Source organism: Strix aluco, chromosome 23 (genome assembly GCF_031877795.1).
Source record: "Strix aluco isolate bStrAlu1 chromosome 23, bStrAlu1.hap1, whole genome shotgun sequence".
NCBI classification, from domain to species: Eukaryota; Metazoa; Chordata; class Aves; order Strigiformes; family Strigidae; genus Strix; species Strix aluco.
This window is the reverse complement of record NC_133953.1, coordinates 6,832,233-6,845,275: the sequence shown is the minus strand read 5'-3', so window position 1 is coordinate 6,845,275 and position 13,043 is coordinate 6,832,233. Positions and strand designations below refer to the sequence as shown.

Sequence of the window (13,043 nt, the reverse complement as noted above, 5' to 3'; positions counted from 1 at the left end):
CTTTGCAGAAGGGGTTGTTGGGCGTTGGAATGGGCTGCCCAGGGCAGGGGGGGAGTCCCCATCCCTGGAGGGGTTGAAGAGTCGGGTTGACCCAGCGCTGAGGGATCTGGTGGAGTTGGGAACGGTCAGTGTGAGGTTCATGGTTGGACTGGAGGATCTTCAAGGGCTTTTCCAACCAAGATGATTCTGGGATTCTGTGAAATTAGAAGCTGTCTATTGAAATAATTCATGGAAAGATGCACTAGTTCACAGTGTAGGAATACGGAAGCAGAAGTCTACCAAGATGCATATGGACCCATGCAGAAAGTACAACCTCTCTGGCAATTAAATAAATGGCTCCTAAAAGGCCTTTAACATTGACTGAAGTACGAGGTACCTCTCAAGTGCCCTCTTTTCTGTGGCCTTCGCTGTGCTTTGTACCGAGCCTGGTGCACCAGGTCCTGCAGCACACAGATGCTCTCAGGGTGTGTGCTGGGCAGCATCTGCAATCCCAGGCTCTCCCCGGAGCTCACATCTGGACAGAGGTGTGAGCACAGCACTGTGTAATTGCATAAGGCATCGGCAGAGCTGTGGCAAAGAGAGAAGAGGGTCAGAATTATATGGCTGCTCATGAACTGACAAATCTCGTTAGGGGAAAGGTCTGTTTTTTCCAGCTGAATAACACATGTGAAATGTTGGGGAAACGGGGCTTTCTGCAGCCTCACAGGTTAGTGGGCGCTGTGAAAATCCCGACTCGGCTTTAAACCCTCAACCGTGCCCCACTTTTGTCAGTTTGTAGGGCGATGGGTGGAAGGACGCGGTGCCAGCAGATGGCAGTGCCTGTCAGCAGAGTTTCGCTCCTGTCAGAAGAAACAGGAGTCTGCTCAAAACGTGAAAATGGTTTTATTTCCATCGCATGAGGCACCGTGAGCTCTCACCTGTGAGCAATGCAATGGTGTAGCTCAAGGTGGGCAAACGGTCAGCACAGAGATGCCCACACTGTGAGCCCACTCCTCTGCACGGCTGGGAGACCCCCGTCCACGCAGACGCTGTCGTCAAGTGGGTTTGTAGTGGAGATGAGTTGGATAAGCGTGTGTGGGACGTGGAAGGAAGGCTTCTCCTAACGCTGACCACGTCACTCCAGCTTTGCAGACTTGCAGAGACTCTCTTCCTCTAGGGCTGCTGGCTGGACAGCTTTTCCTAGCACAAAAATTCATTCTAAATCTTATTAAAAGAGATTAAATGAAAGAAGCAGAGCTGATGCCTTTATGGAGGTGACACTGTCCTTAGTGTTGGTGAAGCAGCATCCTGGGACTTAACCTGCTCTGAAAGCCAACATTATGGCTTTAGAGGGGGGGCTGACTCTCATGCTGTGTGAATTACTGTTTAGTACTTTTTAAGTAAGTTTGAATGCTTATTTAAAAAACAAAACAAAGCTGTTAACATACTCCCCAAATAGCATGTTTATAAGGATACGTCATGTACCATCAACATACTCCTAAAAGATAAAATAAATATTGCTGAAAAGAGCATTCCTAACAGTTATGAGCACGGGGAAGTTCTAACAGAATTTCGTAGGATTTAATCAACAGTTTATTACCATGCCTTTTACTTTCATTGAAAATAATTTCACTGCTGATTTGAATTTAGTCCTCCGTGCTGTTCGTAACCCAGATGGGGCAGCACCGTTCTAATGAGTGAGAAACAGGAGCCAAGCTGGCTAGTCTGATCTCGCTGCCCATACTGTGGTGAAGTGGGAAATACAAGCTAACAACAAGTGGAAAAGCAAAATTACAGCTGCAAAACTAATTTTTAATGGCCTAAGTCTTTGGTCTGGCTCCAGATTCCTACCCCATCTGGCCAGATCCAACCTCCACGGACAGAACAACCCTGGTAAAAAGTGTTATGTGTATAGAGATGTGCTTCCTTAACCCAGTCCCCAGTGCAGTATGGTTATGATACTCAAAGCTGTGGTTATTTCCCTCTCTTTAGCGTGTCTGTCTTTGAATTTTCCCAGTCTAGCTTCTATAATAAGGTGTTACATATCCTAGATTTAAGATGGTTAGGAATCAGATTTTCTGTTCTACAGGAAGTTCCACTAGTTCAATATTTTTCCTGTCCCAAAACAAGAATGCAAATAATAAGTTGCAAAATGTCCATGCAGTAAAATAAAAATGCTGACGTATTTCGTTAGTGATAGTGTAACTTTAAAAAAATTTTAGAAAACTGAAAAGTCATTCAAAGCAGAACATGGCAAAAATAGCTTTCAGATTCCAGCAATACTGACACATTCCTGTGCAGTGCTTTGGTTTTGACGAGTTCTCTTTTCCTGACCAGAAGATCTTCTGTGAAAGCATTTCTGATGGGCTGTAACGCGTGTGGTCCTGGAACGGGGAATTAGGGAGGAGAGGGAGCAGGATTAGGGGAACAGGGCAACAAAGCCTGAAGGTAACCTGTAGTCACCAGGCAGATCCATCTCACAGATGCAGCTGGCCTGACATTTGCTTTTCAGAAGAGGAAATATTTTACTAAGCTAGGGAGACAGTGTGGTATTATCGATGTTAAAAAAAAAAAAAAAAGATGGAGAAAGACAGAAAATACAGCAAACCACTGAAGAGCTTTGAGAGCATTCCCTGGGACTAGCTGGATCAGAGGCAAACAGCACAACTCAGTCAGCAAACACCATTTCAGCCGCCTGATGGTTGACAGGCAAGGGGCGGAATCGCGCCCTCCCTCCTTCTCCCCACTTTTCCCAAATTCCTCTGTCCAGCCTGGAGGAGTTTCCCCCACGCCGATGACCCTGCACACATGTGCTGCCTGTTAAATGTGCAGCTTCTGCATTGCCCCCGTCCTCCTTTTTTTTTTTTTTTTTAGGGACTGCTGTTTGCGTGATTTTTAAAACAAGAACGCAGCAGCCCCCACCCCCTAAAAACCCGACAGCCCCCCCCAGCAGAAAGGGGAGCCCAGGGGAGGGGGGGCCAAGGCAATGTGGGGGTAGGGGGGGCAGGGTGCCTGGCGTTTTCTTAAGGCACTGACAGACGCCTCTTTTCTCCCCCCCCCCCCGCCCCCAGCCAGCCCTTTCTGTGCAAAGCGGCGGTTTAAACCCCTCCCCGCTTTCCCTCCCGCCACCTCTCCCTGCGCTGCTCATTCAGAACAGATGATGCTCCCCATCACACGCAGCCCTCTCCTCGCCCTCCCCTCTGCCCCAGCCCTTTCAAAAGCTTCCTACCACCGAGAATTCACCGGTATGGGAGGGAGCAGGAGCGAGGCAAGGCAGGCGTTTGGCAGGGAAAAGTAGCCCTGCAGGCAGCGGAGGGTGAGGGTCTGGAGCGCCCCGGGCGAGGGGCATCAGGGATACCTTAGGGACAGGGCGCCTGCATCCTCAGTGCCACCTAAATGTTTTCTAATACCAGGCAGAGGGAAGAAGGAAGGAGACAGCCCGGGGACCAGAAGACGACCCCAGCTCTCTGGTGATGGCATGGATCGGACACTTTTCCAGCAGCTGCTTCACCTACCTCTCAGTCCTGTCACCCTCCTGTACCCCCGAAGTGCCAAGGCACAAGACTGATGCAGAGCCGCTCTTAGCAAGTAAGTTACCTGATTTTATTTGTTTTTTTCCAGCTCATTTTTTCCTCTCCTCTGGTTGCAAAGGATCAGGAGCCCAGAAGGCAGGAGGACAAGCCGCTGAGGGATCAGCTGAACACCGGGTTTCTATGCCCAAACCTGCCAGGCTACGAGCTAGAGATGTGCTGTTGTCTAACTCGCCAGCTGCTGGGGAACTCTTTGGGAAGCCGGGGATTAGATGTTCATCTTGGGCAAAAGCACTGTCAGATCTACTAAAGGTGTTATGCAGGAAAAGACGTGAAAAATGGTGAACTGCTCAGATACCAGATTAGTGGAGCTCACCGGAACACAATGGGCAGGGGGAGACTGATCAGTAAGCAGCCCTGAAATGTGTGGAGTGACTCCATAATCCTCACCTAGAGTCAAAGACTAAATTATTTTATAATTAAGATACTTACTAGGCAGTTTAGGGTTTAAAGAGCCCTCGCAGTGTAGTCTCCAGATGATGAAGTGACATGTTCAGCCCTTGGAGGGGACAGGCAATTTAATGCCTTGGGAATCCCTGGGGGTGTTTATGTCTCTGGGAGGTAAAAGCGTGACTAATTTTTTCACTAATGTCCTGTCAAAAAGGTGCCCGGAGTCCTCCTTTTTGTATTAGCACATGCTGGTTGGGAGTAACCTGAGTAACTTGGGAGTAACTTGCTAACTTTTATACAGCATGTCTCTCACTTGGTTTTGACCTGAGAGTTTCAGGAACCAATCGAGAATTGGCAGAAACTGTCCCTGTGCCAAAAAACTTACTATCTGGCTTTTGGGGATAATGTAATCTAGCAGGTCCTTCCTCCTGCACCCTTTTAAGTAGACAACTACCTTGGATTTGTAGTAGAGTAGCTCAGAGAGAAACAAAACTGGCTGCTCTCGCTAGTTCTTTGACCAATCCAAGCAACCGGTATCTTCTACAGTTTGTGGGAAGTGTGTCTGGCAGTGTTCATGTTGGGGGAATTATTTCACTCCTGGGGTTCTGTTCTTTCCCCCACTGTTCCCACTCAGTTGGAGAAAAGGGATCAGGATCATTTCTGGTTCCCATGAGAGAAAATTCTCCATCTCTGGAAGGTTCCAGCCCAATTACAGACTCTGAGAAAGGCAAACAGTTTTGGAGTCATGTTCTGAGACAAATCTCTGGACTCTTTTCTCTAAGAGCCTCCCATTTTCCAGTCAGTTTGAGGTCAGGAGAGCTACTCGGATATTTGGGGCGAGCACTGGCACCAGCAGCTTGGTGTTGAGTCGCTCAGTTTGTCTCTCTGTGACTCATCGTCTCTTGTCTGCACAGTGGGTTCAATGTCACTGTTGAATGTCTTGGGGCAGAAGGAGCCTGCATTTGGTCAGGTCATCTTGGAACTGTTTGGGTGAAAGTTACTGGAGAAGTGTGAAGTGGTATTAACATCCTTCAATTTTATTGTATTTTTTTAATCCAGCTGCAAATTACGTAGTGATTCTCAGTTGTTATAATGCTGAAATATCTAAACAATGGAGAACAGGAACATTAGTGGTCTTGGGGCAAGATTTTCTCTTAGAATTGAGCTTCTGCTTTCGCCAGTATTCAGCGTGAGCTACGTGTAAACAGCCAGTAGCGGGAGAAACAGGAGTGTTTTATCAGGACAAAAGTGTCTCTTTTTCTTTGTTCAGTTGTGTTGGTTGAAAGATAACAGTCAAATCTTCAATGACACCATAAGGTCCCCCTAAAAATAGAGTCTGGGGTAAAAGGACAGGGACAGAGAGGCTGCAGAGTGCCTCAGGCAAAGCCACTTCCTTAGGGGTGGAAGGATCAAATTGGTTTCTTTTCAGGCTTTATTTGTTGGTAAGGAAAATATCATTTGACCGTTCAAAATGAAGAAAAACACCTGAGAGCATAATATTGTGATTGCATCCTTTGCACACAGACTTTTCATGCTCAACTTCTTTAATTCAATTAAGTGTATATAAGGGAATTGCCTGAAAGTTATAGGGATTGTATCTTCCCATCCACCCTGTGCATTCAGACTGTGGTATATCAAGTAGCAGATGCACCCTGTGTTGTGGAAACTCCACGTTCTCCAGTCTCTGATCTCTAACAAATTGTTATAGCCTGTACACCGGGGTCATTATGATGTCTCATAAGGCATTTTCTAGTTTTCATCTTTTTCCCGAAAAATAAAAAACCAAAACACCCTAGTCTCTATTCTTATTACAGTTTAGTTTCTTCACTCTTTTCTGTGATGGTCTGAAGTCAATATATTTAATGCAACTGCAAACTTGTGTTACGTATGGGATTTTTTTCATACTTTAATCCATAGCTGGGGGAAAAAAATCTATTTGAAACCTGTAGCTACCTGAGAGAACAGAAACATTATTTCTTGACATTAGAAATAATTTTGTTAGGTTGTTCATGCTGATAGGTCAGGCTACGTAGGCTTTTCAGAGTAATCTTTAGACACACCTGCAGCAGACAGGGACTGTATTTGCTGCTGCTGGATTGGTGGAAGGGCAGAAGAGTGGTGCAGTGATTACAGGCACTCATTTAGGATTTTGCAAACTCTAGGTTTAATTCCCTGCCCTGCCACAGACTCCCAATGGGAGGGTGGAAGAAGCAAGTGTCTTTGTGGCTCACTTCCCCACCTTGAAATATGGGAAATAGAGCACTTTCTGGTTCCACAGATCTTAAAGAAATAAAATTTTAAAACATGTGACACCTGTGTTGAGCACTGTGAAACTTTTGGATATGCTGGGAAGGCGGGGGCGGCGCATTGCTACCGCACAACTGACGATGAAAGGGCTCAGGGATATTCGAACTGTGCTCATCCAGCATTGCTGGGGAGAAGGATAGACTGGGAGGTAATTAGCAGATAAAACTAAAGTGCAAATATCCCTAAGTTCTGTCTTTGTGTCATATTAGCTTCCTACCCAAAGAGATTTTCTTACAAGGTATTTTCTTTTGAGAGACTGAACACCTTCTGTTTCAGTATTTCTGAGCCTAATGAACTCTAAGCAGACAGGCGCCGTCATCGGCCCAGCTCTGTAACAAGCACAAAGTCATCCTGCTTCTTTAGTAGCTGCCTAGTTAATCATCACTCACCTTTTTTGTGTACTGGTGGGTGGGTGTCTCCTCTAGCCCCAGAGGAACTCCGTTGTACAATCGTGCCTGTCAGCATGTTAGAAAAGCAGTGCTGCGACTTAATGAAAACTCAGAGAGGAAATGAGAGGCATCTTCCTACTTCAGTGCTGAGTGAGATTATGCTTTGAAAAGCAATTATTTGGATGAGGGAGCTTTTGAACCACATGTTTATTAGTGAAGTGCCACAGGTCTCCCTTCTTGTGCAGTTTCCTTGAGTGTTTTGCCCTGGTTTTGACTAGCGTAACTCCTTTGCGTCGCTCCCTCCACCTGTGGATCTCCAAGCACTTGCCAAAGAGGCAGCCACCACAATCTCTATTTGTAAGGCAGAAAACGGAAAGATGACATGATTTGCACAAGATCTCCCTGCCTTTCTTTTTCTCGCATGCATATGTATGCCTTGAAAGGTAATCTCGTGTTGGCATTGTTGGCTGTCCAGTCTCAGTCGTACACAGGCAGAAAATAAAAGGACAGTGGGAAAGATTTTCCCATAATTTCATTCCCTCACAGCAGTGTAACCCAAAGCAGAGTATGTGCCCCAGAGGAATGTGGGGACAGTAACCTAGGCCCTGTTTTATGTGGTGTGGGCTAACAAGCAGCAAAAGAACCAGGTCAATTTTTTCAGTAATCACCTGTTTAATATTTACTGCCGTATCGCTTGCTTGTTAAGTAGTATAGGACTCTTGGGGAAAAGAGATGACAGAATTAAGTAGAATCCTGATTTGGGAAGGTGTGGGGGGTTTACTGAAGAACAGTTGCTCATTTATTCTCATAATGCAGGAAAACGTGGGCATTAGGTTTAAAACAAACAAAAGGAAGTGGTTTTTTTACACAAACAAACTTGACAAGTTCATGTCTTCAAACTCCTCCTGCCTGGCAGTTTAGACCTCTCCAGAAGCAAATCCTATCCCCACGGCAACATGCATTTCTTAAGCGAGATCAACACTTATTTAAATTGAAAAAGTCACCGTGGTCAGTGGGGGAAAAACGTTTCTTGCAGGCTTTTCTTGGTTTACCTTCTGCAATGTCTTCAGCAGATTTCTATCCTGAAGACTTAGAGCTATCAGGAGGCACATCAGCTCTTTCAGGCAGGGCTTGTAGACAGCTCTGCCAAACAATACCTCCTGAAGATACGTAGCTAACCCCAGCTTGACTCTTCTTCAGCGAATCTAAGAGCCCTAAATGTCACCGCCTGCCCCGAGTCTGTCATCTGGGCAAAAGCCTAAGCAACAGCAAGTCTGATAAAAAGCCTCTTTGCGGGGTTGATAATACACTGACTCACATCTCCCTTTGCAGTAGCCTGTCCAAAAGGAAAGCAGCTTTGTACAAAAGTGACATTTTTATTATCCTGGCCTCGTTTAACCAAAGATGGTAAATGCCAATGAAACAGGACGGTGCATGTGACTATAAGAGGCAATTTCATCTCACAGATCTCCTTGCTGGAGGGAGCAGTGATTTACAAACCGAAGCCTAAATCTCTGTGAGATGCTTGCACGTAATTACCATTATCTGGAGAAGATGTGTGTGCTTGATAGCAGTGGCAGTACATTATACAATGAAGGAGTTAACCAAATCCTTACATAGTGCTCCTTGTATAGCATCTTCTCATTTGTGCTAAAGTTTCCCAGAGCAGATAAAATAATAAGGGAATGATAGCAAATGTCCTAGAAGATTCTTGTGCCTAGGATCTCACAGACCATTCATATCCATATCACTAATTTTACAGTTGGGGAATTAAGGCAGAGGGAAAAGCAGTGATTTGCTCAGAATTAGAGAAAAAATACTGAAATAATTTGGAACAGAAAGCTGACTAGTCATCCAAACCTGTGCTCAAACTGCTAACCAATATTATTTCCTTTAAAGAATTGAATGCAAAGATTCATCTGCTTAATTATTTTCAATAACCACATACTGAGGTTACACTTATACTACAATGGAAGAGTTTTAAGTTTAAATATTGGGGGAAATTGTAATGCCACTGAAGCTGTCAGTAAAGTTCATATACAGCAGGAATTCTTCTGCTTTAATGGACCACTTGTAACGTGTTCCTGAAGGTTTCCAGAAAGATTTCGCTTGACCTATTGTTAAAGATCAGCAGCATTAGAAAAATGATGTTGCCAGTCCCTTGAGTGTTTTCGTTAAAGCAGGTTTCCCTGTGCTTTCATTAATGGGCAGTCCCTCTAGCCTGCTTCACCAGAGTGATATTTCTAGGGATTTAGGCTTTTTGATTGTTTTTATTCTAGTGTGTTCTTTTTAATATCTTTCAAGATCCTTCTGGTCTCTTTGGTATGGATCTGAAATGGGAAACCTTACACTATAGATTATCTTGAAATTGATTGTTCTCTCTTACATAGTATCCATGTAAGTGAAACTCAGCTTCAAATATAACAAAATTATCTTTAAAACAATTCTTTTTAAATTGAAAACATGCAACACTTGGCTGTTTTGACATTTGTACACACAGCTTGATCAAAAGCTTTTTAGTCCAAATGGAGTCATTTCAGATTAATCAAACAATGCAAAGATCAAAAGTACTATTCACAAGAAGGAAGCGAAGAGGACCTTCTCAGCACCTTGTTCTCTTTTGGTCAGTGGATGGGATGTTTCCCTATTAAAGAGGGAAAAAAAATAGTTGTGGGATTGTTCTGAGTTGCACTTGGCATATGCTTTCACATGTTGTGAGGCAAGAGTCAATCTGCACCCTTATAATTCGACAGCATCTAGCAGAGCCTTTGCAGACCTGTGAATGGACTCACACTGTAGGGCAGCAGAGAGCCAGGCCAATGGCCCAGGAGATTCAAATTTGCAACAAGTAGTGGAAAATGGCTGAAGATGTATCTAAATATACCGTGAGCCAGCCCTCAGGAGTCCTACCTTCAGAAGTGAAAGAAATAGAGGGATTAATATTCTGCCCAAATCCTTGATGTTGCTGTTTGCGGAAGGGAAGAGCACAGCGCCGGGGTTATCTATCCCACATCATCATATGCACTGGGGGTAGCAAACCTAATTCCTCCTAATTTACCACCCCAGCATCATTAATCCCTATTATTTACCCCATCCTGTGGCTGCACTGGCTCAGCCCTGGCCCAAACCCTTCAAACCAGGCAAATCTGCCAGCACGAAGCAGCTTTGGGACGGCGCTGTGGACAGATGGCCGGGCTCCCTGGTGAGCAGAGCCAGCGGGTACGGTTCCAGCAACGGGCTCTGGCTGCTTCGTTGGAGTAATGATTGATGGTGACTTATACAAGGGCTAAGAGTAATTCTTTGCTGTTAACCAGACTTGGCTACAGCAGAATGGAAGTGGAAATTTGTTGCTTCATTTATTCATCCTGCCTCTGCTTCCTTCCCGCCCACCCTTTGTGCTTTTTAATATCGAAAAGATGAAGCTACTTTGCTCGATCTTAAAATTGTCTTTCCCAAGATACTCTTAATTGTATCTCTACACCTTTCCTCATTCACAGGCGCATAAGAAGATTAAAGATAGAGGGAGCAGTAATAGATTTAGTTAGGTTTTAATAGGATTTGCAGAGGACAATGCAGAGAATGAACGCCATAGAAAATATTGCTACTCTATCTTTGATATCCCTAAGGCTTCTTAGGTAGTCTTTCACAGAGATTTTGTCTGTGCCCTGCATTCAGACTCTCATTTTTCAATAGATCATGCGTGGGTTTTTTTTCACAGAGTATCTAGCCATCTCGGTAAAAGGAATGTTACATTATAGCCTCCAAATATCATTGCAGCCATCATTTTGTATTACTTATTTGTACCTTGTTAAGCATAATTTTGCATGTCATCAGTGGGCTTTTTAATAGCTGTCTGTCACGTTTCTAAAAGTGTCTGGTGTTTTTGTTTAATGTCAGATGAAGTAAAGGGGTGGGTTCTGATGTATCTGATTAGCAGTAGGCCTGGACTCATCACACCTTCAGACGCATAATTCAAGATGCTAAATTAAAAGCTAAATTTTAATTTAAAATTAAACTTCACATTTGGAGCCCAGGCTCGCAGAATAATTTGTGGACGGGGTGTGTACTTCCAGAAGGTGATTCAGCACTCCTGAAATCTGAATTATGCCTGGAGGTACCTTTCTCTGCTGACTCTAAGGGAAACCTTCATGCATAATTTAGACTTACATGAGGTTTAGGTAGACAGTGGTGCTCAGCGTTTTCCATTAATTTCTATGGTTTCTCTTGGTATGTACCCAAAACCTGAGACATAAAACCCCAGTCCCTCTTGAAAATACTTGTTGGTGTATCTTTACTTTGCTCCTAGTTGTGATCTCAAGCAAACTTTGGGTGTAAAAAAATCTGAAGACCAAAAAGAAAAAAACCAACAAAAACCCCACAGCTGTAACAAGGTTTACCTCTTTCATGACTCCCAGACCATGCTCATCACCGTATTTTCCGAGGTTCCAGTAGTGCATTAAGCAAAGTGACTGGCAGCTGGTTCATGTTTGAAGAGACTGTGTGGTATGAATCAGTATTTAACATCGAGTTCAATGCAGCATTATGTTTAGCAAGTGGCTGTTGTGAGAGAAGAGCCAAAGCCTTTCAAAGTGTTTCCCAAAACAATACTAGGAGGAAAGACATGGCCTTAGTGAAAAGCTTTCCTGATGACGCATCAGCCTGAATCCAGCCCTGTACCAGCATGGGGCCAAGCCTGTCAGTGTAACATTAATATTTGCAATGTTTATTGTCCTGGTCTGTTGTAATGGTTCAGAGAGTAAACAAAATGCCTTTTGTCTCAGCTCTTTTCCTTCTATCTTAAACTTTATTTCTTTGTTCTCCTGCAGCCCAGCCATGGCCGGAGATTCTAGGATCTTTATGAACCAGGACATGGACATCGGAGTTACATCCAGAGAGCCTAAGAAGATTCCCAAACAGGCTCGGGATGATGTCCCCATTGCCACGGACCGAACCCGCCTCATATCAGCAGAAGGTAAGAAGCCACGTCAGCGTTACATGGAGAAGAGTGGCAAGTGCAACGTGCACCATGGAAATGTCCAAGAAACCTATCGATACCTTAGTGACCTCTTCACTACGCTGGTGGACCTCAAGTGGCGTTTTAACCTTCTTGTCTTCACTATGGTCTATACCATCACTTGGTTGTTTTTTGGGTTCATATGGTGGCTCATTGCCTATATCCGGGGAGACCTGGACCATCTTGAAGATGAGAACTGGATCCCCTGTGTTGAAAATCTCAGTGGATTTGTTTCTGCGTTTCTGTTTTCTATCGAGACTGAGACAACAATTGGGTATGGCTATAGGGTCATAACCGAGAAGTGCCCGGAAGGCATCGTACTGCTCCTGATCCAGGCTATTCTGGGCTCCATCGTCAATGCGTTCATGGTGGGATGCATGTTTGTCAAGATCAGCCAACCAAAGAAGAGGGCTGAAACCCTCATGTTTTCTAACAACGCAGTGATTTCCATGAGGGATGAGAAGCTCTGTCTCATGTTCCGGGTTGGAGACCTCCGCAATTCCCACATTGTCGAGGCTTCCATTAGAGCCAAACTGATTAAGTCCAAACAGACCAAAGAAGGAGAGTTTATCCCCTTGAACCAAACGGACATCAACGTGGGATTTGACACTGGAGATGACAGATTGTTCCTGGTGTCACCTCTTATCATCTCGCATGAAATCAATGAGAAAAGCCCCTTCTGGGAGATGTCCCGCACCCAACTGGAAAAGGAGGAGTTTGAAATTGTGGTCATCCTGGAAGGAATGGTGGAAGCAACAGGTAAGGACTTGCCAAAAATCAGTCACAATTTTAAGGAAGGAAGGGGAAAAATGGAGTGCAGTTCGGCATTAAGATTTCACTGTCAGTGTCACCTGGACTGAGAACATGTTGGGATCAGTCCTCTAGTGCCTGATTCAGGTGGGTTATTGTGGTCTGAGATAACCAGCAATTAAAAGATGGGTCCTTTAGCTCATGTTGTAGTGTTTCACGCTCTTTTCATAAGTCCAGGAGTCAGACCAAGGGGTTAGTCGAGGAGCTGTCCATAATCACTTAGAGCTGATCCATGGGAAAAAGGAATGAACTAAAGGAATTCATGAGGTCTCTTGTGGTCCTCTTTCCTGTGATCAAAATTCACGGTGCAAATCTTTTTCCATTTCTCCTCTGTATTAAAAATTGGCTGTAACTGTGCTATTTTAGGTATTGCTGTAGTGTTGCTTTTTAATGGAGGCTATGAAGGAAGTGCCCAAGTATTACTATATCCCATAAAACAGCATGTGCTGAAACTGAATGACTTGCACATGATGCAGGACATATATTTTCAAAAGGAGCTCAAAGAGGAAAAATACAGAAACTGCTTTTGTGACTCTTGCAACCCAGCAGCTGTTTAACAGCTTA

At 44.4% G+C, this 13,043-nt stretch overlaps 1 protein-coding gene across 1 annotated transcript in view; it reads left to right on the top strand.

Annotated features, from left to right (window-relative positions):
* KCNJ5 (potassium inwardly rectifying channel subfamily J member 5) overlaps window positions 1-13,043 on the top strand; it is a 63,757-nt gene that overhangs the window by 40,186 nt on the left and 10,528 nt on the right. Inside the window, exons 3-4 of the mRNA XM_074849066.1 lie at window positions 3,393-3,567; window positions 11,482-12,428. Of these exons, the coding sequence (XP_074705167.1) occupies window positions 11,489-12,428 (940 nt within the window). The 5' untranslated portion in view covers window positions 3,393-3,567; window positions 11,482-11,488. The remainder of the gene's footprint in view (window positions 1-3,392; window positions 3,568-11,481; window positions 12,429-13,043) is intronic.